Source organism: Carya illinoinensis, chromosome 1 (assembly GCF_018687715.1).
Source record: "Carya illinoinensis cultivar Pawnee chromosome 1, C.illinoinensisPawnee_v1, whole genome shotgun sequence".
Taxonomy (NCBI): Eukaryota; Viridiplantae; Streptophyta; class Magnoliopsida; order Fagales; family Juglandaceae; genus Carya; species Carya illinoinensis.
Window position 1 is genome coordinate 37,346,468 of NC_056752.1, and position 27,715 is coordinate 37,374,182.

At 34.8% G+C, this 27,715-nt stretch overlaps 3 protein-coding genes across 3 annotated transcripts; 2 read left to right on the plus strand and 1 right to left on the minus strand.

Annotated features, from left to right (window-relative positions):
- Nucleotides 1–11,955: 11,955 nt before the first annotated feature.
- On the plus strand, nucleotides 11,956–17,326 carry LOC122317017 (probable receptor-like protein kinase At5g18500). Its single transcript, XM_043133908.1, has 8 exons — nucleotides 11,956–13,228; nucleotides 14,094–14,762; nucleotides 14,856–14,960; nucleotides 15,332–15,454; nucleotides 15,536–15,706; nucleotides 15,851–15,980; nucleotides 16,302–16,514; nucleotides 16,808–17,326. Exons 2-8 carry the CDS (start codon nucleotides 14,116–14,118, stop codon nucleotides 16,931–16,933), a joined length of 1,515 nt encoding a protein of 504 aa, XP_042989842.1. The 5' UTR covers nucleotides 11,956–13,228; nucleotides 14,094–14,115; the 3' UTR covers nucleotides 16,934–17,326.
- Nucleotides 17,327–18,606: 1,280 nt separating this feature from the next.
- Nucleotides 18,607–21,064, plus strand: LOC122295780 (protein FAR1-RELATED SEQUENCE 5-like). The gene is made up of 2 exons (XM_043105056.1): nucleotides 18,607–20,930; nucleotides 21,013–21,064. The coding sequence occupies exons 1-2, from the start codon at nucleotides 18,607–18,609 to the stop codon at nucleotides 21,062–21,064; spliced, it is 2,376 nt and encodes a 791-aa protein (XP_042960990.1).
- Nucleotides 21,065–21,550: 486 nt separating this feature from the next.
- On the minus strand, nucleotides 21,551–22,360 carry LOC122302531. Its single transcript, XM_043113833.1, has 2 exons — nucleotides 22,059–22,360; nucleotides 21,551–21,940 (listed from the first exon to the last, which is right to left on the minus strand). The coding sequence occupies exons 1-2, from the start codon at nucleotides 22,062–22,064 to the stop codon at nucleotides 21,551–21,553; spliced, it is 396 nt and encodes a 131-aa protein (XP_042969767.1). The 5' UTR covers nucleotides 22,065–22,360.
- Between the last annotated feature and the right edge of the window lie 5,355 nt (nucleotides 22,361–27,715).

Consider the following 27,715-nt stretch of genomic DNA (forward strand, 5'->3'; position numbering starts at 1 on the left):
CTATATATTAATTAAAATAAAAACAATTATTCCAACAAAAATACACTCAAAAGCGGGTCATCACATATATGAGACCATGCATTAATGTGAAGCAATATGACATGTCCACTAGATTGCTTGGTTTGGATGCAATTTAGCCTGCCAATTTGACATGACCCAGCTAATGCTCAAGATATATATATATATATATATTTTTTTTTTACTGAGCGTCCAGAGCAATGTCTTAATTAATTTTAGGGTACATAGATCTTCGGCAAGAAACTTCCCGCAAGTGCACTGGGTGTTGATGTTTAAGATTAACTACCATTTGAGCACTCACTACAAGAGATATGATTTTTTGAGACAAAAAATTTTGTCTCAAAAAATGGAAATTTCGTCCCTAAAAGTTTTGGGAGACGAAAAAATTTTGTCTCTATTTTGTCTCAAAAAGGCTGTCTCAGAAAGTTTTCGGAGACGAAAATTGATTTTCGTCTCCGAAAAGTATTTTTAGGGACGAAATTGGGCGGAACCGGTCGAAACCGTTCGAACGGGAAATTTTTTCTGAGACAAAAGAATGTCGTCTCAGAATCTAGTTCGAACGGAAATATTTTTGTTCGAACAACATGAAATGTTAATTCGAACCAATAACCATATCTGACCAAGTTTGTTCGAAGAAAAATATTAACTGTTCGAACAAATAATCTATTTACAGAAATCTTCTGTTCGAACGGACTTTTAGAAATGAATTTATTCGAACGAGTATTTAGTTGTTCAAACGAATGCATGGATTGTATTTCCCGGTAAGTTCGAATGGGTATATTTTTGTTCGAATGGGAATTTATTGGTTCGAATGGATATGTTTTTGTTCGAATGTATGCATAAATGGTAATTTACCATTCAAACGGCATTGATCAAACAAAATGAAATTGATACTAATACAAATTGTAATCTATATACATCAATTGTTCAAATGTTTACAAACATCGTAAATATAAAAGGCTATTAAAAAAAAAACAAATGAATTATGATTGTGGTGGTGGTGGTGGTATAGGGTTTTGGGACATCATTAATTGAAATTGTTCAAACATTTTTTGGTTATTTAATTGTAGCCTCTCTTCTAATCTTGCTTCTAAATCTGCTGCTTGATCTAATCGGGTCAACAACTCTTTTTCCTTCGATCTCAATCGTTCTATCTCAAGTGCAGCTTCCTCTAATTTTTTAGTGTTGTCGTCATTCGATCTGGCTTTAGAAGATGATGAAGATGTTGAGGATGGCTTCACGCAACGTCCTAAGCCCCTCAAATATCCAGAACGTGATCCAAGAACTTGAGAAAAGATTTGAGCATCGTTGACAGATGATTCATCAGATGGATCCGCAACAGTGTCTTTAAGAGATTTCATCTTGTCCTGGAAAAAGAAAAACATTAAAATTAGTATATGTAACAAAAATATATTTAGACAATGAAATTAAATAAACTTAAACTTACATAATTTGCCTCTGCTTCAGGATTGCTCCAAACACCATCACAATTTTTATGTGCTTTAGCATACAATTGGGTCAGATCATAATCAGTAGGATTTTCTTCTTGCTGCAAAATGAAAATTAATATAATAATTTATACGAAAAAAGTGTATATATTAAGATTTATTGGAGACAATAAGAACTAACCATTTTTTTTGCCAAGCGATGAAAAGATCGAGAACCCGCGTGATGGTGTATCGTTAAATTTGATCTATTTGTTTTGTTCACTGTACTCCGTTTCTAAAAAAAAGAATTATAATTTTTATTTAATACATCTATTATATATTATTAAAAAAAAGATGGTAGCGAAATTACCTGATAAGCAGGATCTTCAAACAAATCACAAACTTTCTCCCATTCGTTTGGTGGCATTGCTTGGAATGGATTTTGACGCGCCTCTATCGTAGTACTGAACTTCTGGTAGTGTGCATGGCATCGACCTTTGTACCTCCGAAATGCATTCGACATGAGTTCTTCAATCGTTAGTCGATCCTCCCGCCGACCAAAATTTAGTTCAAACTCGTCCTTCAAAGAATTATAAACAATTAGTATAATTTCAAACATTCGCATTTAAGTAAAAATGTTATACAAAGTAACTTATTACCAGACAACGATTTTTGATGTGGTCTTTCACATCTTGGGGAACTTTAGCCCAGGATGATGTAGCCATCGGTGCATACGTGCGAGTAAGTGTACCAACATAAGAAGCAAGCCAAGCTGCCGAATCCCCAGAGCCACCGGTGTGATCATCAGATATATCAACTTTAATTTTACCCACTTTCCTTACTTTTTCTATGCAGACACCCCTCGTAATGCCTCTAACTCGGCGCTGGTTTACAACAGCTATATATACAAATGGCTTAGAATATATTTTAATTAAATTAATCTTATTTGAAAGATATACATTGAAAAAATACCTTGTTCTGGTTCTGTTGACGGTGGCCCACCATTGTTGGCAGGTGAAGCACAGGGGGATTCGCTAAGTAGTGGGGATGGCTCACGTGTTCTTTTGCGTTTAGGAGGCATATCTGTTTGAAATTACACAATATATTATTATTCGAACAAAATACATGAAATATTTTTATAAGAATTTTACCTACACAAATATCTGTTTGAAAATCATTCGGTATCAGTATTGCTGGACCAATCGCTCTCATCCTCAGTAGACATTTCAGTTGATTCATGTTCTTCCGACATGTCACCTTCAATTACTTCGGGTTGAACATCTTCTCTGCGCAATGGGACCATGTCATAATGGCTGAGATCAACAAATAGATTGATGCCTGATTCATTTTCTTGATATGCTTCTTCATGGTCTGGACTATCAACTTCTTCATGTGGTTTGTCTACCTCTGGAATATAATCATACACATTTCTCGGCGCAAATTTCTCGACTATTCTCCATGGATTTCCGAACTCCGGATCATCTAAATAAAAAACTTGATTTGCTTGGCATGCGAGAACAAATGGGTCGTCCTCATACCATTTGCGAGATGTATTGACACTTACAAAATATTCATCCTTACGCACTCCCAATCTAGGATTCGAGACATCCCACCAGTTACATTTAAATAACCAGACCATATATCCCCCCACATACTTTAATGCTATGATATTCTCCACAATTCCGTAAAAATCAATATTTTCATCCCCATGGCTTCCTTCGACAACAACCCCACAATTTTGAGTTTTCCTATATCGTTCTCTGTCTGCTGTGTGAAATCTATATCCACGCACCAAACATCCTGAATATTGGATAGCCCGCTTAGACGGACCACATGCCAAAGCATATACTTCTGGTGAGATTTCACCTGAATGTTCATTATATTTCGATGCAACCTACATAAATAAATTTTATTCTACTTATATCAATATCATATATAAATATGATGACACCTACAAATTAAATAAAGTTTAAAATACTTTCAAGCATAATTTTTTATACTATCAATACCGTATGTTCAAACCATGAGGCAAATTCTTCTTCATGCGTCTTTTCTACGTCAGTCACACCATTCGTGCGAAGTAGTTGTATATGTTCGCTGCATATGTTAATGTGAATTATTAATTTGTATCAATATATACTATATTATTAGAAATGCACTTAATACTACTACCAAATTAGATGATCATCACGAACCTCAAATACTGTTCAATCTCTTCACAATTATTTAAGACATACCATCGAGCTCTTTCAAACTCTCGCCCACATAGGTCATAGCCCCCTTGTGCACCTATAGGACGTACTTTCTGGGAAAACACGGTAAATGCTGACGAAACTCCCATTTGTCCACCTTCATAATTTCGATCCGGTCTCGTAAATCTAGTATCAACCCCACGAAAATACATTGAACAAAATGTATGCCACTCATTATGAATATATGACTCTGCGATCGATCCTTCCGGACGAGCCTTATTCCCCACAGATCGCTTAAGTTTTCCCAAAAACCGTTCAATAGGATACATCCATCTATACTGAACGGGGCCAGCAACTAAAGCCTCACGAGGGAGATGCACAGCCAAATGAACCATTACATCAAAGAATGAAGGCGGGTACAAACTCTCCAATTTACACAATATCAATGCAATGTCAGCTTCCATTTTTAATAAGGCATCAACTTTCAACGTTCTACTGCAAATATTTTTGAAAAATCGCCCTAATTCTGTGATAGCTGTACGAACATCTGGAGTAAGCTTTCCCCGCACACCAACTGGCAACAATCGCTGTAAAAATATATGGCAGTCGTGACTTTTTAGACCAGTTATCTTCCAATCATGAGGTCGGACACATCTTGACATGTTCGAAGCATAACCATCGGGTAATTTGATTGTCATAAACCAATCACAGAATTTCTTTCTCTCATCACTTGAAAGTGTATACCATCCAATGGGCATATAAGCTGATGACCCAGTATCTTGCAAATGCAACTCTGATCTGATTCCCAACTCTTTCAAATCTTTACGAGAGTTGACTGTATCTTTTGTTTTTCCTTGTATTGACATCAGGGTACCCAAAATATTCTCACATATATTTTTTTCAATGTGCATTACGTCTAGATTGTGACGCAGTGTTAAGGTAGACCAGTATGGCAACTCAAAAAAAATACTTTTTTTGGTCCAATTCAATTCCACTGCTTGTCTTTTCCTCTTTCGGCATCTTGCATTCTTTCCAAATCTGTTGTCTGGGACATCTGCCAATTGAGTGAGAATATCACTGCCAGAATACTCTGGTGGTGATGACCTACGATCAACCGTTCCATCAAACATTACCCTATTGTTTCGCCATCTATGATCATGAGGTAGATATCGACGGTGTCCCATGAAACATAATTTCCGGCCATTCGCTAACCACTGAGACTGTGTATCTTTGTTACAAACAGGACAAGCCATTTTTCCCTTTGTGCTCCACCCAGACAAGTTCCCGTATGCCGGAAAATCATTAATTGTCCAAAGTATTGCAGCATGCATTTTGAATTCACGCGAAGCGGCCACATCATATGTATTGACACCCTGTTCCCACAACTCTTTCAACTCTTCCATCATTGGCTGCAAATATACATCTATTTCATTTCCTGGTGACCTTGGCCCTGGAATCAATAGAGTCATCATAAAATAAGGATCCTTCATACACTTCCATGGTGGCAAATTATAAGGCATTACTATGACAGGCCAAGTGCTATGAGAAGTGCTCATGTTGCCAAATGGATTAAACCCATCAGTTGCTAAACCAAGACGTACATTGCGAGGTTCTTCAGCAAACCATGGATACTCGTCATCAAATTTCTTCCATTGTAAGGAATCTGCAGGATGAGTGAGAAATTGATCATTTTGAACTCTTTCTGTGTGATGCCAAGTCATATCTTTCGCAGTCATCCGGGAAGTAAATAATCTTTGAAGTCGAGGAATAAGCGGAAAATGTCTTAGCACTTTCTGGGGTACATTACGCTTATCTGATGTCCATCTTGACTCAAGACACACCGGACATGATTCACATTCTGCATATTGCTTCCAGAAGAGAACACAATCATTCTTACATGCATGGATGATATTATAATCAAATCCTAACCCTCGCTTCAATTTCTTCGCTTCATAAAAATTCCGAGGTACTACGTTATCCTCTGGCAGAGCCTCTTTAAATAATTCAAGCAGCATATCGATAGCCTTTGCAGAAATACGACAAATAGACTTTATATGGAGCAACCTGACAGTGAATGACAACTTGCTATGACGGGTACACCCTTCGTACAATTCTCGTTGTGCATCCTCCCACAATGATCCAAAGTCTTCATTTCCCCCAAATGACTGGGTAGATGTTCCTTCTCCAACCCTGGCACCAAATATGCCAGCGCCAAGATCTCCTAACATTTCAGTCATATCTTCTCCATTATCATAACCATCATCAGAAATATCAACATTTATGTCCTCCGTGTCGATCTCGTTACATTCACCCATCTGGTTGGTGTGACTGCCAAATCTAACTTCTTGGGGAAATGGTTCTCCATGTAAAACCCAATCTGAATATTTACCATCAATTCCATTTACGAATAAATGATCCTCCACAACCGTCATATTATAAGAACTAAGGTTTTTGCACTTCTTGCATGGGCATCTTATAAATCCTCGACTATCAACACTCCCACAAGCAAATTCTAAGAAAGACTTCACCCCTTGTGCATATTGTATATAGTCTCGACCAAGTCTATCTCCCAACAACATCCAACTTTTATCCATCTATAAAGGAAAACCACAATCATGGGATAAACACTATCATTCAACTATTACAATACATGTGTTTAATTACCATGTACTTTTAAGGTAGTTGGTCCTATCCCATTCGAGAGACTATCATCTATATCGCATATATACTCAGTCTAAAACTCGTATGTTAGTTTAAATTTCGGCAGCATTTCCCTACAATTCTTCAAGTATGCTAGTCACGATAAGTCGTCGACCCTATTCATGAGCCGAGAAACTTATGAACTACATACTCGAAGAATGTAGAAAAATGTTAAACCAAAATTTAAATTGACTAACACAGGAGTTATAACTAAGTATATATGCCATATAGATGATAGAATCCCAAACTGTCCACTTTGGACAATTCAAGAGTTATACCCAAATATTCTTTAAGAGAATATTTGGCCACAACTCTCGAACGGGTCTAAGGTTTAACTGCATGTAAAATAACTACAAAATCCAAACACTCAGTAATAAACATAACAAGCATATGTCACAAATACATGGGAAGATTACATTACAAGTATACATGATGGGCCTTGAAATATTTAATACTTGAGTACTCAAATATCTTCACATATTTAATTATAATTTTTTAATTAAATATCTTATTATTATATTTAGAGTATTAAGCTATTTAATTAGTGTACTTAGATATAATTAATTATACATTAGGTATTAATCATCTTATTACTTGAGTACTTACTTATGTTCAAATATGTAATTATAATTTTTTAATTAAATATCTTATTATTATATTTGGAGTATTAAGCTATTTAATTAGTGTACTTAGATATAATTAATTATACATTAAGTATTAATCATCTTATTACTTGAGTACTTACTTATGTTCAAATATGTAATTATAATTTTTTAATTAAATATCTTATTATTATATTTGGAGTATTAAGTTATTTAATTAGTGTACTTAGATATAATTAATTATACATTAAGTATTAATCATCTTATTACTTGAGTACTCAAATATCTTCACATATTTAATTATAATTTTTTAATTAAATATCTTATTATTATATTTGGAGTATTAAGCTATTTAATTATCACTGCAAATAATAAGTATTTAATTCTGTGATACTGTTCGAACAAACACTCTATAAGTTCGAATGGAACGCTGGTGAAGTTATATTCTGTTCGAACAAATAAAAATTAATTCGAACGGTATTCAGAGCGTTCGAATTAAACCAACCCAGAAACCAGTCACGAAACAGAGCACAAAACTGATAAACAAAACACAATTTCTGCATTCATGATGCCATATTTCAATACAACAAACTCAAAACATCATGAATATCTCTAAATATGATTATTAAAAAACTTAGAAAACTAATAAAACTTACCTCTTGTACTAGCAATTCAAACTTTAGTCAATCCACAATACCTATATATACATAAAACACATTAAACTGTTGTTCTATCCCAACAAATAAATGCAAAAACTCTATAGATATTTGTAAACGAAAATCGGAATGAAAAATACAAAAAAACACAACTTACCTCTTGTCCTTCTCCTTTCTCTCTCAAGAATCTCTTCTCTCTCAACGCTTTCAAGCTCTCTCTCTCCACAACACTCTCTCACAGCCTCTGCCACGCTCTCTCTCCTTTTCTCAATCTTCAATCTGAGTGAAAAATGAAGTGAAAGGATCGGATTAATAATATGTGCATTTCAGTTCGAACTAAATTTTAATCAGTACGAACGCGAAAGTCCAAATACCGCTAATTTTTCCCACAATTTTTTCGCGTTCGAATTAATATTTTTCCAGTTCGAACAGAAAAAGGAATATTCTCCAGCATATACTGATAACTTGGCGCGAATTTTCCCTCCAAACAAAAAAAATTCGTTCGAACATGAATTATCTCTATTCGAACTAACATTATATTAGTTCGAACAGATAATTAGATAAATATATAACTATACACATAATACACCCAATATTATTATGTGTATATGTAAAAATTATATAGACTATATAATACTAAGTGTCACTAATATCATAATACTAAGTTTCTTATCAATCTATAATATTAAGTATTTAAAATAGTATAATATTTTATTTACAATCACTAATAGTGTTATACTTATAAGTTAGTATCACTATAAGTATAATACTAAGTATCACTAATAGTATAATACTAAGTGATATTAAAGTATAGATACCATCAAAATATGAAAACTAATAATACTGTAATATTTTATAATATAGTCCAAGTACTTGGTTTATTATTAATATACAAACTAAACATATTAGAAATATGTTTTTTATACTAGTATAATTAATGCAATGTTTTACTATATACTTACTATATTTACTTTATAATGCAATACTTTAGACAATACTATTTTATACTCATCTAATCCATAATATATATACTATTACATATATATATACTAGATACTTACAATATATATAAGTAACTAGTATAAAACTCTATACTATCGATATATAGTTATCTAATATATATTATTATATATACTAGTGAGAAATTTGGCCATTAGTACTAGTATACTCTGTATTATATACTATTATTACTAATACTTCTCAATTGTTTTACCTCTTGTACTTATATATATATTTTTATGAAGTATTATATAATTCATTCGAACTTATACCCTTCTAGTTCGAACTTATACCCTTTTAGTTCAAACTAATTATACTTCCGTTCGAACGAAATCACGTTATTTAAGCCGCGAACCAGTTTCTTCCCCAGGAGATTTCGTGCCTCCTCTCATTCGAACTTTTCGATTTCCTCCGCCGTTAGCAGCCACAACGCCGCCACCAACTCCGACCAACTCCTCAAATCTCCTAGAACAAGAGGTATGGGTTAAATGTTAATTATTTTTATAATTTTTTTAGTTAGTTTTGGGGGGGTCGGATTTTGAATCAATCCGGCCCCATTTTGTTGTTTTGGGGGCAAATGACACAACTATAATCGGTAGAAATGATAGGGATTTACTCCTAAATCATTTCTACTGATTAAAATATTGGATTCCTTCATAAAAATGAATGTGTCGGTTCGGTTCTGAGTCGACTCAGCCATGTCTGTTTGGCTCAGGTCCGTTCGAATGAATACAAATTTCATTCGAATTGAAGTCAAGTCCATTCGAATTAAATTTATGTTAATTCGAATGGAATATAATTTTATTCGAATAGATTTTAGGCTAATTCGAATGGACATATCTGAGGTCATTCGAATGAAAATTATGTTCATTCGAATGAATTTAAATTTCATTCGAATGAATATAATTTAATTCGAATGGAATTAAAGGCCATTTGAATAAGCAGTTGTCAACCATGATAGCACAATATCATCATTCCTCTAATTCACTTTAATTAGATCACATATATCTTTTATACATCAACAGTATACTAATGGCAAGCAGCAGCGGAAGAAAACGTTCCAGACCCCAGACAGTAGAAAGTACCTCCGCATCTCCTTCTCAGCCGGCCGTCAGGCCTATACTAGTTGAGCGGGAGATCATTTTAGGTGACTTCCGTGACCTCACTTGGGAGGGGCGGAGCATACATGACATCATCACCGATCGTGGATGGACCCCGATCTGTCAACAGAGGGGCACAGCATATCCTGAGATGGTCGGTGAGTTTTACCGTGCCATGGGTGAGCAACCTGGTGATGCTCTATGCTATAACTTAGTAGTCCGGGGAGTGAGTATTATATTCTCTCCTCGCGTTATTGCTGAGTTCCTAGATTTGCGGCGAGAGCCCGGTGCCTATCCTGCAGCAGCAGCAGCGAGATCAGCGACTGCACCATCTGGAGAGGACACTACAGTCGCATCCTCATCGCCAGTGCCGGATAGACAGACCGCAGAGCTGGATGCTAGCTCGGATGATAGCGAGAGCGGTGATGAGGTACCTGATGATGGTCTCACAGACGATCAGGTTCGTGACCTAGTGCGAGACCCTGAGGCTCCTCCATATGATGGCGGTAAAGTGATCCGACAGGCCGACTGTATAGCATTTTTCAGAATGCTTAATTTGATTGTTGGGTATAACATTGATCCGAAAAAACACAAGACTGATTTCGGGATCGAGCGGGCCAGATTTTTGTTATGGTTAGCACAGGGGGAGCCGATTGATCTGGCATTATATTTCTTCCTCCGCATTCGCACAGAGTCACGCTATTCGGGTGGAGGTAGTCTACCATTTGCGCTTTTGATATCTAACCTCTTACTCCATTCAGGGGTTGCAGTGACTTTGACTGAGCGGAGGTCGCCACAGATGGGGCCCGTTAACAAGATCACATTCAGTAAGAGCAAGGGTCACTTGTCGAAGACTCGTCCAGTCCTACAGGATCAGCCTCCGCCTACTGATCCAGCTTCTACTGCTGCTGCCCCTATTGAGAGACACCCTGCTGGGGCTACTCCAGATGAGGTACGAGCTATATTGGCGGACCACCGCGACATTTTATTGAGGGACTTCATTCAGCCCATGATGGAGAAGCTTAAGGACCTAGAAGGACGGTTGCAAACTTTACAGGAGGATTTTGATTTATATAATAAATAAATATTGTTAGTAATTTTTTTACTTTTTTATATTGTATAGAACGTCTAACTCATTTTGGAATGTAATTAATGCAGTATAGTTTTTATTTTTAGTGTTTGCTAGCCTCTTTATTGTTAATAACACATTTCTTCTCATTATACTTAGTGTTCACGATAATTGAAAAAATGACACTATCTTTAAATTAATATTTAGTTAACTAAAATATTTTTAAATTAATTACATAAAATTAATTATTTATGAATTTGTAAATATTTTAATTCATTGTAAATCATAATATATAATATATAGAACTTTTTATTTACTTTGGAAATGATAAAAAATTAATAGAAAAAATATGTATTCTTACAATTTTAACAATATATCTTTTCAATTAAATAATACCGTTCGAACACGTTAATACTAATTCGAACAAATAATATTGCATTCGAATTAATTAATTTTCTGTTCGAATTAAATTTAATTAGTTCGAACGGCATAGATTTTTGGAGACGACCTAATTCGTCTCAGAATCTCAAGTTCGAACTAATTTTTTTTAGTTCGAACGGATTTATAAGGTTTTCCATGTTTTGAGACGAAATTAAAAATTTCGTCTCAGAAAAGTACTTTTAGGGACGAAATTAATTTCGTCCCTAAGAAATTTCGTCCCTAAAAATTAAATTTCTTGTAGTGACTATGTACATTTCCATGGAAAGAAACATCTTGTTTGGAGAATTTATATATATATATAGAATAAAGTTAGCTTGTTCACCCAAATGTACCGTAAATTTTTTTTATTTAATTATTAAAGAAGTAATTTTTAATATATTGATGTAATTTTTTAATTTTTTTAAAAAATATTAAAAAATGTATAAAGAAAAAAAATTTAAAAATAAACTAATAGTAAGGTCGAGCTGTGATACTATATAGTAATGCTACATATAATCACTTTTACGTATTCTCTGCGTGCTCTATTAATAAAATTGACTGTATTAATTTTTTTTAATATATAATCAATCACATTAATTAAATATATAAAAATAGACGTAAAAATTAGTTCACATAAAATTTTAATATATATATATATATATCAGTAAAAGATAAGTTAATTTTAGACCAAAAGAGTCATTAATTGAGGGCATGACTTCTCTTTCATAAATGCAGAAGCGTTTCAAAACTGAATCATTTGTTCGGAAAAGCATTGTAACCAAGCTAAAAATGTCAAAGGGCGACAGTACTGTTCTTTGGACAGTAGTTAAGGTACGCAGGTTTTGCTCTCTCTCTTCACTCGTGGATATACACGTTGCTTCTCCATTTCCATACCGATTCTATTCCTCTGCATCTGATATCAGATATTAATCAGAAACTTCCTTATTACACGAACGCTGCTGCTCACGAAAATGAAAATTAATATAACTATCATCAGAACAGTCCTGCTGTTGTTGGAGGCTGCGATCTAGTGGGTATAGTGGTTGGCCAATCTCTTCGTTACAGGGGTGTTTTGGGGATCAAAAAACCTGGTATGGTGTCCAGTCTGTTTCTTTGACTATCATACCTACTGCCGTGGGGGTAGAAAAGAAAAATAAAAAGACTATCATAACTACTAAAACGGAATATCCGAAGAATCCCATTAAAGTAAATGAGGAAGAAATTCACAGAAATCAAGAAGATGGGTTTTGCTTATTTCATTGATGTGAAAAAATAACTCTTCTAGTGATGGGTATCGCATTGGTTCGGGGTCTGTTCATTTGGTCTTTTGAATCTCTTCGTGAGTATTAAGACGCTAAAATAATATATTTTCATTTTCATTGAGCATAGCACTTTAACATTTCTTTCGTTCACACTGATTGCTCGTCTTCTGTAATCATGACAGAAAATAGTTTTTCATATCCTGCAAAAGTGCCGTTTGACTGGCAAAAGGAAAAGAAAATAATTATATATTAAAAAGAAAAGAAGAGAAATGAAAAGAAAGAATTTTGAAGAAACAGCAAAGACAGCTTCCAATTCTCATGCTTCACATTTACTGTATGTAATGTAAATGCCTCTCCTCGTTACCAACCACTGACAATTCCTTCCCTTCTCTCTAATAACCCCACCGTCATTTTAGTCTCCTCAAAACTCCATGTACATGTTAAGCTGTCCATTTTCCTCAGACCGCAAAAAAAGGTCTGTGCTTTTGCGGGGACATTTCGTTTCTTTTTGGGTGTTCCAAAACGGGCAAGCTCGCTTGAGAAAGCTCCGTATTTGAGCTTGTGTATGTGATACCACTTGATTAAACCCAGAAAGGAAAGCCAAACAGAATTCCTGCATATGGAGACTTTGGACAATGGGATTGGTTTGAGAGCCTGAGAATGAGATTATCTCCATGTGTGGCTTTTGGGGTTGTTTTAAGAAGAGATCTAAGGTTTGAGTTTGGTTCATTTTCCGAGGAGGCGGCTGTGGAGAAGTGATTTCAGAAGTGGTTCTGTAAACAGGTTAGCAATGAGAAACTTGTCTAGACATAGGGCTTCTGTATATTAATTATTCTTTGTTTGTGTTTATATTCATTCATTCTCTATTTTGTTGACAAGAACTCTGTAAACTTATGAAAGAAAATTAAAAAAAAAAAGGTTTAGTTGTTGCTTTATTTGTTTGCCAGAAGTCTAACACTCTAGACTTACTGTCGATGAGAATGAAGTAAGGCAAGTCCAAATGGTTGCATAGAGATTTTGGTTCTCTTGGGCCCCAGACGATTGAGTTTTTTCGGGATATAATATCTTCTTATTCATTTTTTGGATGAATGGGTTGTGTCTTGTGTGGTTATTGGTTTGTGTGAAATGATTTATGAAATGTGCTTGTTGAACGTGTTGATATATCAGAAAGTGACGTCTTTATCTGTTGAAATTTGATTTTTGCCTTTGGTGAAATCTGGATTCGTGTGGACCTGAAAAACATTAATTCTCTACATTTTCACTGTTATGTGCCTTTGCTTCGTCCGCGGGGATTGAATAACATTTTATATTTGACCGTGCCGTTTCTTCTGATCGTTCTTCTGCTTTGCTCTATTCCTCTTTCAACAAATCTGTTTTGGCATCTACACTATTTTCTTTCACCGGCTCTCTCTCTCTCTCTCTCTCTCTCTCTCTCTCTCTCTCTCTCTCTCTGTGTATTGAAATTAAGTTGTTGAAAATTGTGTAATGCTGCCAATTTCAAGATGTTTTATTCCTTTTTATGATTGACATTTGTATTTAACAAGCAGGCCGGCTTATCATATCTATCTATTGGTGGCAGATGCAAAAATTAGAGTTTCTTGATATATAGAATTGCTTTTATCAAATGTTTTACCGTCTAATATTGCAGGTAACTTGGTATCGGATCAGCAATGGCAACTGATCTTAGCACCGGACTGTCCACGAAGACATTTGTTTTTGGTCTGAAGTTATGGGTGTTAATGGGGATCACTGTGGGGTTGTTTATTGTAATCATCCTTGTGGTCCTATCATTTTGCCTTACTTCACGGAAGAAATCCAGAAAGGCTAATGACATGCTTCCCGTTGGCCAGATTCCAACTGTTTCAGAAGAAATCAAAGAGATTAAGGTTGATCAAATTTCAGCTAACCATTACATTCCCAAAAATGGTGCTTTCCTTGCCCTTAATGAAAAATTGACCAACAGAGAGTTGGATAAAGTTATGCTTCATTCAAAGAATGGGGATAATAATAGTCAATCGGGCTCATTTAATCATGCCGAGCAAGGTATTAGTTCTCACTCAGGAGAAGAGGGAGGTTCGGGAAAACTTCCTGTTTACAAGCCTCCTTTGCATCCCATCTCTGCTGCTTCACCTCTGTCTGGTTTGCCCGAATTCTCTCACCTTGGCTGGGGTCACTGGTTTACATTAAGGGACCTAGAGCGAGCAACAAACGGATTTTCAAAGGAAAATATTATTGGTGAGGGGGGATATGGAACTGTTTTTCAAGGTCATTTGATTAATGATACTCCTGTAGCTGTTAAGAAGCTCTTCAACAATTTGTAAGTCATCAACAAGCTTGTTTCCCTTTGCATATTTTCCATTGTTTTTAATCTTTTTTTATACTTTTAGTCTTTACATAAATTATCTTACAGAGGACAAGCTGAGAAAGAATTTAGAGTGGAAGTTGATGCTATAGGTCACCTTCGGCATAAGAACTTAGTTCGTCTTTTGGGGTATTGCATTGAAGGAACTGAAAGGTATGATATCCGATTATACTCCATCTTGGTTTCTAGGCACAAGTAATAGTCTTTTAGGTTCACAACTTTGTGTTGGAGCAAATCTTCATGAATGAATTTTCATAATGAATTTTGTGTCTTCTTTCAATTTCATTTAAAAATAAAATTGCATGAAGAATATTTTCCTCAAGAATATCTTTGACAGGAAAACAAAGGAAACTCAAATCTCTTTTATATTCATATATGCATCGTGTGCATGTTTTGTAAATGAACATCCAGAATGTTTTTTATGTTAATCTTTGGTTGTGAGTGTGTGCGCACCCTGCACACACATGAGAGCAAGATAGCTTTTGGCGCTAAGTTTACAAGTATTGAATTTATTTCCTTGTCAGGTTATTGGTATATGAGTATGTCAACAATGGCAACTTAGAGCAGTGGCTCCATGGAGCCATGCGTCAACATGGATATCTAACTTGGGAAGCTCGGATCAAAATTCTCCTCGGTACTGCTAAGGCGTAAGTAAATACATGCCTTAATTTGATAACTTAACCTTGTCTCGAGTTTCAACTCCTTGAAACGTATGATTACATTTGCAGGCTGGCTTATTTACATGAGGCTATTGAGCCTAAAGTTGTCCATCGAGATATCAAATCAAGCAATATATTGATTGATGATGACTTTAATTCAAAGTTATCTGATTTTGGTCTTGCCAAATTGCTGTGTGCTGGAACCAGTCATATTACGACTAGAATTATGGGTACCTTTGGGTAAGGATTTTTCCCCATCTTTTGAATGACCAGTTTTTTGCATTGCTTGGTTTCCTGTGATGATAGTATGTGTACAATAAGATATTACTTTGACTGATTGATATTGTAATTATCCTCATTCTCCCTCCTTTGTTCATATTTCAGATATGTTGCTCCAGAATATGCTAATTCTGGCCTCCTAAATGAGAAAAGTGATGTCTACAGTTTTGGTGTTGTGCTTCTGGAAGCAATTACTGGAAGGGACCCAGTGGATTACGGACGGCCACCAAATGAGGTATGCAATCATATTCTTCTGCTGAAATTTAATGCTAGTATCGTTCACTGTTTGAGCAGTTACTGAAGGGGTTTAATATAATCGAGCTTTCCCTTAACTTTGTGCAAGGTTGCACCAATTGGTGGAAACATAGCTTGTTATTTCAATGGACTGGATAATGCATATAAAGTCACTTATTCATGTTATTTTGGAGTTTCTAGCATTTTAATTTGTTATGTCATGCAGTCTTCTTTCCTGTAACTGATCTATTGACCTTCAAATTCTTAAAATCTATGACATGGCGCATTGTCTTGACAATATTTTACTGGGTGATTCTTGCAGGTAAATCTAGTCGACTGGCTCAAACTGATGGTTGGAAGCAGGCGCTCTGAAGAGGTTGTGGATCCTAACATTGAGACTAGACCATCAACAAGTGCCCTTAAACGAGCCCTTTTGACTGCTTTGAGGTGTGTCGATCCTGATGCTGACAAGAGACCAAAGATGAGTCAAGTTGTCTGCATGCTTGAGTCTGAGGAATATCCTATACCCAGAGAGGTTTGACAATAATGATCCAATTTCCTATGCCAGATAAACCCATCTCAGTGCAGTGTGTCATTAACAGAAAATCATGCATATGATAAACATACAAAACATTTGGCTTTTTCACTTAAGATGTAGGGAAATCAACTCCTGAAAGTTTGGAAAGTCCATGTTTAATAATGAAAAATAGAATCATTGAATGCCAATACATTAACTATTAAAGCACAACTTCTCCCACAAAGTATATGTTTATGATTGTTTCAAGTTGAAAGCTATGCATCCTTCAAATGCCTGATTGGAAATTTCAGGATCGAAGATGCAGGAGAAGTCAAGCAGACAATGCAGTGCCCGAGTCTCGTCGAGAGAGCTCTAAGATGGGGAAGAGTGACAATCCAAATTTGAAGTCGGATGTCAGAAGAAACCGCCAGGCGTAGAATGAACCAATTACAGAATCTGTGGGTATTGGATCGAGTTTAAAATCTTGCATTCTTTTAATGCCCTCGTTAGGATCAAGGGAGGGAAAACATAAAATGAGTGATAGAGGGTGGCGTAGCCTTTTCCTTCTAATACCTAGATTTAGATGTGAAAAAGGATGTTTTGTTTCTGTAAGAGGAAGTTTCAACAGAACACCCCAACTTACGGTGGTGTGTATGGGTCTTTGGAGATGTATAATTTTTCGTTTCTGCCTTTTGGGTTATAGCTGTTACATCATTTTATTGCATGAGGATTACCATGAGAATTCCTTGCAGTTAAGGGGAAAATTGGAAGGGAAACAAAAGGCTGATTTATTGATTTCAATTCAATAATTTTTTACTCCCTGGATACCATTGATGATCTGTCTCCCCCTCTTTCTGATGATTACTCAACAATTAGTTTTATCCTTTCCAACTTGTGAATTGAGAGATTCTCTGGGTTCTGCATGGCTATGCATATTTTAACTTGAGCTATGCTATTTATGAAATCACTTATTATGGATTCTATTATGCGAGTAAAAAGAAAATTCAAAACATCAATACTTTTTCTGTTAATTGACGTGGCAAGCTTTCACATCAATGGTGTTGTGTTGTATGTGAGAATGTTCAGCTGATTGACCCAAACTAGAAAAGCCTACCTAAAGATTCTTTAGTTTTTTCTTTCTTGGGAAAATCTTTAAACCGGTGGCTCCTATCAGTGGTGTTTATCGGAAACCAATAAACACATGACACGTAGGCGCAATTGGTTGTCAGAAATGAACCTGCTGAAGCCGCGCTGCAGGGGATCACTCTCACCGGTCTTGGTCTCTCTTCCCCCCATCCGTGTTTCTCTCACCCCCCATCCGTGTTTCGCGAGCTTCTCTCTTCCCCCCATCCGTGTTTCGCGAGCTTCTCTCACCGGTCTTGATCTCTCTTCCATCTGTGTTCACGCGACGACCCCCATTCGGTGCTACTCGGTCGGCTCGAATCGTCTCGGTCTCGGCCTCTCTCTTCCGAGTATTCCAGCGACCTCATCTCGATCGGGTTTCGGCTTGCCGGCGAGTTTCGGCGACCAAAATCGCTGCTGCTGCTGCTGTCCAGTGGTCGTCGACTCCCCTTCACGCAGACTCCCACTCCCACTCTCACTCCCACTCCCACTCCCACTCCGGGTTTGTTATTTTCTGGTTTTAGGAATCTGGTTTTAGGATTTTTTAGGTCCTAATGCGTAATGTTCCAGTAATAACAAAGTGTTCCATAATTTGTTCCAGGATATTTTTCAAGGACTTCGAACAGCTCTAAACGACGAAACGACGAAGTAACAGTGAAAACCATGGTAAAAATTTGACTATGTTAATCTGTTTGTATGTATTCTGTTTTCAATGAATGTTGAATAAAAATTTGGAAAAATGCAATATATAAATGCTATAGCAGTATTAAATCATGGTAAAATTTGTATTTCATTCCAAGTGCATTCCAAGTTTAAGATGATACTTTGTATGTATTTTGTTTGAACCGTATCATGTTCATTATTCGTATGGCCTTGTTTGAACCATGTTGATGATTGAAATAATAGTATATAGTTATAAAATATTGATTACAGCTTGTGGTTTTTTTAGTGACTGGTTTTTTGTTTGGTTACATTGTTTTATGTTGGGATGAAGAATTTTGGGTGGAGTTCGGATAGTGATGATGTTGAGATACTAACGAGTAGAAATTTTCCTACTGAGGAAGAAACTGTGGAAGAGCAATATAATGTGAATTTGGAAGATGGAGATGGAGATGGAGATAATGTGGAAGATGGAGAAAACGGAGAAGATGGAGATGGAGTCAATTTAATTTCCACTTCTAGTAGTGGACTTTTTGAACCATTCATTGGGAAGGAGTTTGATGAAGTTGAGGATGCCCAAGCATTTTATAAAGCGTATGCAAGAAAGAAAAGTTTTGCAATGAGGACTAACCATACGCAATTATCAAGAGGGGAAAAAAAATTAATTGGAGTACACTATGTTTGTACAAGAGAAGGATTTAGGCGTGAAAGTCTCAAACAAAAAGAAAGAAAAAATCCGGAACTTGCTGAAACAAAGATTGGGTGTAAGGCTACGATGTGTATAAAAAAGAATGGTGAAAGGTGGATAGTATATAAGTTCGTGCCTGAACACAACCATGAGCTACTCACACCGAGGTCTACTAGCTTACTCCATGGCCATAGAGGAGTTACACGTGTGCAAAAAAACCTCATTCTCACTTTGAATGAATCTGGTGTACCGACGAGAAAGATAATGTCAGTATTGAGTAAAGAAGCAGGTGGTGATTTTAAAATTGGTTGTATTGGAAAGGATGTCGAAAATTATTTGGGAAATAAAAGAAGAAAATTCTTTGAAGAGGGAGATGCACAAAGGTTGTATGCCTACTTTCTTGAACGACAGTGTAAAGAAGCTGGGTTTGTCTACTCTATGCAGGTTGATGAAAATGGGAGTATGGGCAGTTGCTTTTGGGCAGATGCAAGATCAAGGTCTGCATATCAATACTTCGGAGATGTTGTCACTTTTGATGCGACGTACCTAACAAATGTTTATAAGATGCCATTTGTGCCATTCTCAGGAGTTAATCATCATCACCAAACCATAATGTTTGGTTGTGCGTTGTTAGTCAATGAGACAGCTGAATCCTATATATGGTTACTGAGAACATGGCAGGAAGCTATGCTTGGGCGTGCCCCTTCAACCATAATTACTGATGACGACAAAGCCATGGCCAAGGCTATTGCAGTGGTACTCCCAAATACAAATCACCGGCTGTGCTTGTGGCATATTTTACAAAAATTCCCAGAACATTTGGCACATGTCTATAACAAGTATCCAGACTTTCAAAAAGAGTTCCATCATTGTATCCATGATACTATTACACCTGAAGAGTTTGAGGATGAATGGGTTTCAATACTGGTGAAGTATGGTCTAGCATGTAATGATTGGATGCAAAATCTTTACAATCGATGGGAGAAGTGGGTTCCGGCTTACTTGCGAACCACATTTTGTGCAGGTATGTCAACCACACAAAGGAGTGAGAGTATGAACAAATTTTTCAAGGATTATGTGCGATCGAGCACAATGGTGAGTGACTTCGTTCATCAGTACGAGAAAGCCTTAAGTGCACGGTACTTTAAGGAGAAAGAGAAGGATGTGAGAACGAAATCGTCTAACCCGGTTTTGAGAACATGTTGGAAAATTGAAGAAGAGGTGGCCAAAGTGTATACAAGGAAGTCTTTCAATATATTTCAAGAAGAGCTATTCAATTGTCAACGGTACAAAATGACAAAAGTTCAGCAAGATGAAGAATCCAAGATGTATGAGGTGGCACCTAACGGTAAAGATGGTCGGATTTATTATGTGACTTTGGACAGTAGAGGTGGCACCCAGGCAATATGTACCTGTCATAAGTTTGAGTTTCTTGGAATTCTTTGTAGGCATATCTTATGTGTCTTTATGAAGAAATCAAACTTAGATATGTTGCCACATCACTATGTTCTAGAGCGATGGACCATCAATGCTAAGAGCAGAGCTATCCTTCAAATCCCAAATTCCGAGGGCCCTTTTCCAACACAAGAAGATCCAATATTGCGAAAAAGCCATTTGATGATGCAGTTTTACGATATTGCCGAACTTGGCTCACAATCAAGGTTTAAAATGAACCACTTATCTCTTGCCTTGGATAAGGTACACAAGGAATTGCTTTCGATGGAAGATATTGGAGAACAAAATTTAGAAGCTGGAGATATGTCACGTGTAGATTCCCCTATGATAAGATCACAAGTAATATCAAATTTTTCTGGAATTTTACTAGATCCTCAACGGGTGCCGACGAAAGGAAGACCAAAATCTTTGAGATCAAAGAACCCGAGAGAGACTCAATCAGTGAAGAAACGGCGATGTGGCATTTGCAAGGTTGAGGGCCATACGAGGAACAATTGCCCTTCGTTGGGGTATGGTACTTTTCTTCCCATTTTTTTCTAGTCTTTCAATCTATGACCAATATGTTTATAATTTTTTTTAACTTTCATGTAGGGATATTGGAAATATAAATGATAACATATCACAAAGGGTGGATCTTGAATAAGAAACATCATGTCAAGTAAGTATCCAACCTAACATCCCAGATTTTTTTTTATAGTATTTATTGACTTTTCTTTAACATATCCGGCTTATTGTTTTTTTTTTTTACATTTTGAGGTATGCAACTTATTTTTTCTTGCCAAATGTCACAGGAAACAAGGCTATGGAGATGAATGAAGGCATGGCATTTAATACATGAAAGATGTTTGTTTGTTGGTCGAGAATTTTGGTTATTTGGTTGTGACATATGTATTTTGACACTTGCAACACTTGCAACCTAGTATTTATGGACATAGAAGCTGCCATTCGGAAAAAAGTTACTTAAACATGAATATTTCGGTTTGACTATTGAATGTCTACTCCCAGAACTATTGTAATTTGATACCAATACCACATGGAGCGCCTAATCATATATATATATATATATAAGTTTGATTTTTACATAATTGATTACATTAGAAATGCACAAAGGCTGAATAAAGTTGGCCTACTAACCATGTGATACATGATTATCGTTCACATAAAAAACAATTACAGCACAAAGAACAACAATACAAAACCATGAAAGATATAAAACTTTTAATGTTCCATTGTACTTCTTTTCCATAGCGCTAAATTTTGCCGCTTCAGCTGTTACACGTTCTTGATTGATCTTGTCGTTCCTTCTTTGAGCTAACTCTAATGTGATTTTGCAACAATAGTTTTGTTCCATTTCAAAATCAACCCATTGAAAAAATCCGCATTGTTTGTTGAACTTATAATTTGGACAATTGAAAAACCGTCTGCCAAAACTAGTATCTTTGGCAGAAATCCTTAACTTTGCTGGAATCCCACAATGGCAAAATGGTCTTTCCAAACTAACACCACTTTCGTCGTCAAACTGCATTGCCAACATGCATTAATTAATATTTCAGAGTTAACTGCATTGATATACAAATTTTAGGATACCCACAAAAAATAAATGAATTTCAAGATCAGTGTTTCCTTAGAACACTTACCTTCATCGAATGTTACTTAAACACTAGCAGTCTACCCTTTGATGATGCAGTCTTGAATAATTCAACAAAATCCTCTGTTCACCAGTCTTCCATCAAGTGCCAGACAAAACATTAATCTTCAGGACCCCAACAATTATCACGAGCCCAAACAATTACCAACAAAGATTCAGGACCCCAAACCATTCCAAAAACATTAATCTTCAGGACCCCAAACCATTCCAAAAACATTAATCTTCAGGACCCCAACAATTATCACGAGCCCAAACAATTACCGACAAAGATTCAGGACCCCAAACCATTCCAAAAACATTAATCTTCTCATCTACCCATCAAAACACAGCAAATATTTCAGAGTTTGAACACAGCAAAAGAAAAGAGTTTGAACACAGCAAAAAAACAGGCAAATTATTAAATTGAACATGCTGGAAAGATTAGACTCCTTTCCCTCTTCTAAAGATTTGAGATAATCCATTCTTTTGGATCAAACCAATGCCAAGTGGGTGTGTCAAATCCCGAATTTGACAAACTCTTTTCAGAGCAATTTGCTTACACTTTTTGTTTTTTTTACAAAATTCTACTATCTATCTAAGGTATATATCAAGAGATCTATTACTAAATTCTACAATTTCAGAGTTTGAACACAGCAAAAAACAGGCAAATGAGGCAAGTAATATCAACTAATAATTTTATACAACAATATCACGGAAATGATAAATCCAGAATTCGAAGAGGGAAACAATACCTCTGTTTTGAGACCAGTACTTCACAACAATTACGTCCATGAAGAAATCAAAATTTTTTACCTTTTCCCTTCGGAGGAGTGACTCGAGTGGGGGAGGGTTACAACATGGGTTTCAATCGGCTGAGGTATGGTTAGGGTTTTATGGAGGAGTTGAGTGAGTGAGGGTTAGGGTTTTATGGAGGGGTCGGGTTTGATGGAGGACTCGGTCGATCTAGGGTTTCAGTTTCTGGGATGCGAGATAGAGAGGAGGGGGAGACGGCGTGTGGTTGGGTTTCGGCGTGCAGGAGAGGGAGGGAGGGGGAGACGGCGTGTGGTTGGGTTTCGTGTGGTTGGGTTTCGGCGTGCAGGAGAGGGAGGGAGGGGGAGACGGCGTGTGGTTGGGAAGGAGAGGGATGGAGAGCACCGAGTAGCACCGAGCCGACCGAGTAGCACGAGACCGAGTACCACCGATTGGGGTCGCCGACCGAGTAGCACCGATTTGGGGTCGTCGCTGGAATACAGATGGGTGAGAGAAGCTCGCGAAACAAGGATGGGGGGTGAGAGAAACATCTGACACAAGGTACGGGTGAACACAGATGGGGCAGGGTGAGAGTGATCCCCTGCAGCGCGGCTTCATTTCTGACAACCAATTTCGCCTACGTGTCAGCTGTTTATTGGTTTCCGATAAACACCACTTATAGGTGCCACCGGCCCGAAGCGTTACTCTTCTTTCTTTGCAAAGAATTTGTAATGACCAGACATTTCTCATGGGATAGGTAGATCATTGATAATTCATCAATTCTTGAGTAACAGATAGATTAATGTTTATTTGATATATATCGTTTTCAAATAGTCTTGTTAATTTTGTTTGTACAAAACATTTCATCTAATCATTATTATTATTTTTAAATCTTATATAAAATATAATAAAAAATTTAATTTTTTCAAAATTTAAAATAAAATTAATATTAAAAAATAATATTTTATTCAACTTTTAATTTTAATGTTATTTCACTGTATAACTATCAGACGAAATAATATTTCACTTCAAAATGGGGAAAGCCATATCATTGAATGATATTCATCGAGGCGTTGCTAGCACTGTGCTATCAATAGGGGTGACAATATGTTACATGATTCGTTAACCCGACACGAACACGACACGAGAATAGCAGATTAGAGTTTAGTCTTAATGGGTTCGGGTCAAAACGGATTGACCTGTTAAGACATGATTGCTTAATGGGTTGATAACAAGTCAACCCGTTTTGACCCATTATAACTCGTTATGATACGTTAAGAAAGTTGAAGTTACAATTATATCCATATACCTAAAAGTAAAATTGTTAGAATTTTAATTTCGATATTTTTATTATTTGGATTGTAATTTTGGACTTGTAGTTAGTTTTATAATTTTTATAGATATTGTGATTTTAACATTTATATAAAATTCTGCTAAATTTAATCAGGTCAAACGGATAAATTTGAGGCCTATTGAACCTATTTATATTAACAGTTTGAAACGGTTCGTATTATGTCGTGTTAACTTATTTCATAATATTTACTAATGGGTTAAAACGGATTGATATAACACGACTCGTTATGTTAATAGATCGTGTTAGGGTTTGATACTTTGACACGATAAGATTAACGGATTGGATTATGATTGACCTATATAGTATAATATATCTGTTTTGATACGACATGATCACGATTCGCTAACATGATTTGACACTCTTAGCTATCAGAAGTGAGCATGAGACTACTCCATTCGCTTCCAACTTTCCAAGGCAAATGCCAAACGCAACGCCTTTTTAATATTCATTTAAAATTATATTTTTCATTTTTAGTTCTATTTTTATTTTTGGTTTAAAGTGGTGCTGGTGCTATTGCCTTGGAAGCAAATAAAAGTTCTGAAATATATGGATAAAATTAAAAGACAAACTCGACGGAAAAATTCTATTCGAAAGTTGGTGTACAAAACAGGTTTTCTATTTCATTGACATGACAAGATTTGACTTGTTAGAGAAATTTAAAATTAAAATCTTTTACAAATCAAGTCTTGTCATGTTAATAAGATAAAGAGTGTGTTTTGTAGACTCACTTCGTTTGATTTGATAGAAAGATGAGAATTTTAAATTTTAAAATAAAATATTATTATTATTTTAAAATTTAAAAATTTTGAATTATTTATTATATTTTATTTAAAGATTTAGAAAAATTGTAATGATGAGATAAAAATTTTGAATTTGAGATGAAAGTTTCCAATTGCCAAACCGACCCTAAAAAAAAACTTGTTACTTTTTGCTTTTTGAAAAATAGTGAAGATTATGAAGGATAATGGAATGAGAGGCATCATGAGCCATTAAAGTTTGGGGTGAGTTCGGTCCGGTCCGGTCCGGTCCACACGGTTCGGTCTGGGGAGGTTTTGTAGACCGGACCGGACCTATTCAGTCCAGGGTTTTTCCATCCTGGACCGGACCAAACTCCCTCAGGACCGTTCGGTCCGGTCTAGTCTGGTCGGTTCATTCGGTCCACGGTTGAATTTTTTTTTCTAATGACATTTTGTTTAATACTTATGTAATTATATTGTGATATATTTAATATATATACATATAGTATACTAATATATATATATATATTAGTAATACGCTAATACTATTAGTCTATTAGTAATAATACTATAACTAATAACTATATGTAATAATAACTATATTATAACTAATAATTATATGTAATAATAGTAATAGTGATAACTATATATGTAACTATATGTAATACTAATAATTAATACTATTAGTCTATTAGTACTAATAACTATACTAGTACTAATACTATAACTAATAACTATATGTAATGATAGTAATACTATATGTAATACTATATTAAATAATAGTAATACTCTTATTACTAATACTCTATGTAGTTATAGTGATTTAATACTAACATATTACATATTAAGCTAACTATACTAATACTATTATAAATTTACAAATATATGATATATTATAATTTATACTATAACTTTTATAATATGTTAATACATTAATATATATACTAGTACTATATATATTTTTTTGATCGGTTATACTAGTACTATATATTATAGTTAATAGTTATACATTAAAGACTATAGTAATACATTGATACTAAATATATATAGTTATAGACTTATAATGATTTAGTTATTATGAATTTATGATTAGTATAACTATATAATTGTATTAGTATTAGACTATTAGTAATTCAATTTGGCTATATTATATTAGTAATATTAGTTATGTTGAATCAGTTAATTAGTATAATTATATTCTACATTATTAGTATTAATATAAATATTAGTATTAGTTATAACTATATAGCCTATATTAGAATTGAGTCTTAGACTATATAATAGACTAATAGTATTAGTACAACTATATAAGTATATTGTATAGCTATATATTAGTTATAATTATAGTGATTAGTATAACTATATAATAGTAGACTATTAGCATAACTATATATTAGTATTAGTTATACTGTTATGGTGATTTAGTATATTATAATTTATATATTATATTTATGCTATAACTCTTATAATATATTATTATATACTAGTACTATATATTATAGTTATATATTAAATAATATAATAATACTTTCATACTAAATATATATAGTTATATTTCTAGTGATTTAGTTATTAACTTATTATGATTAGTATAACTATATAAATTATAATAGTATTAGACCATTAATATAGCTATATATTAGTAATATTAGTTATGGTGAATCAGTGCTTTAGTATAACTATATAAGTATTAACTATAATGATTTATATATATTAATTAAATATAAGTATAGTGATAATTAAATTATATTAATCAAAGTGATAAATATACTATATAGCTATACATAGTATTAATTATAGTGATTAGTATAACTATATAAATTATATAATAGTATATTAGTATTAATAGTAGACTATTAGTATAGGTCACTATAGCTATTGTTGAAGTATTAGTTATAGTGATTTAGTATAACTACTAGTAGAATTAAAACGTTCAAGGGACGTTTCTCTAGTGGAGACAAAATATAAATGTAAAACTTTCCCATGAAAGTAAATAATAGTATAAAAGAAAAATACAGCAATTGTATTAAAACAACTGTATGTCTGAGAAATTGGAATATAACAAGTTGTCTTTTACAATAATAATAGATTGTGGCACCCAAAAATATGGACCATGGTCGAAAGCCTATGTACAACCTTCACTGCTAAATCAACCATACAGACATTTACACCAGGAGGAACACATACTTCATGGGATGAAATCAATTCACCAATGTCAACATCAGCATGGAAAATCTGTTGTCTCTTTGACACCTTTTGTAGAACAGTAAAGTCTTGAATGATGTTTTTATGTTGGACATCATCATTTGAACGTTCATCAATTGATTTAGTCAGTTGATCACCATCAAATGAAGTTGAATCTTTTAATTGGAGGGAATTGCTGCTAGATGCTTTTTTTTTAGCATATCTTTCTCTATGTTTTCTACGGAGTTCTTCCTTTTTCTCTTCTAGTAAATCTTTATACGGGATATTCTCCGCTCGTTGTTTTCTATGATCTTCAAAAAATAGTCTCCAAACTTAACTTTTACAAAATTAATATTACTATTTCAAAACAAATGCTACATAACTTATTAACACAATCTTACCACTTCTCATTATGTTAACGAAGCAAATGATTCTTCCAAAAGTTGGATACTGTTCCACACAACCAAAACTAAATGAATAAATAACAATTGCTTAATGCGAAATCCATACCTCCATGATGCATTTTAAATGCTATAAACAATTTCGTTGATTCATATGTTGAAAAATACATACAACCAAATTATTTATACTTTAAATCAACAAAAAAATGAAGATAAGAAAATAACACATGGAATGAAAAAA

Excerpts from the sequence above, each read along its gene's own strand:
- LOC122295780 (XM_043105056.1), top strand. The coding sequence starts at position 18,607 with ATGAAGAATTTTGGGTGGAGTTCGGATAGTGATGATGTTGAGATACTA. Across the intron at positions 20,931-21,012 it reads AACAATTGCCCTTCGTTGGG|GGATATTGGAAATATAAATG; the intron begins GTATGGTACTTT and ends ACTTTCATGTAG.
- LOC122317017 (XM_043133908.1), top strand. The coding sequence starts at position 14,116 with ATGGCAACTGATCTTAGCACCGGACTGTCCACGAAGACATTTGTTTTT. Across the intron at positions 14,763-14,855 it reads AAGAAGCTCTTCAACAATTT|AGGACAAGCTGAGAAAGAAT; the intron begins GTAAGTCATCAA and ends ATTATCTTACAG. Across the intron at positions 14,961-15,331 it reads TGCATTGAAGGAACTGAAAG|GTTATTGGTATATGAGTATG; the intron begins GTATGATATCCG and ends TTTCCTTGTCAG.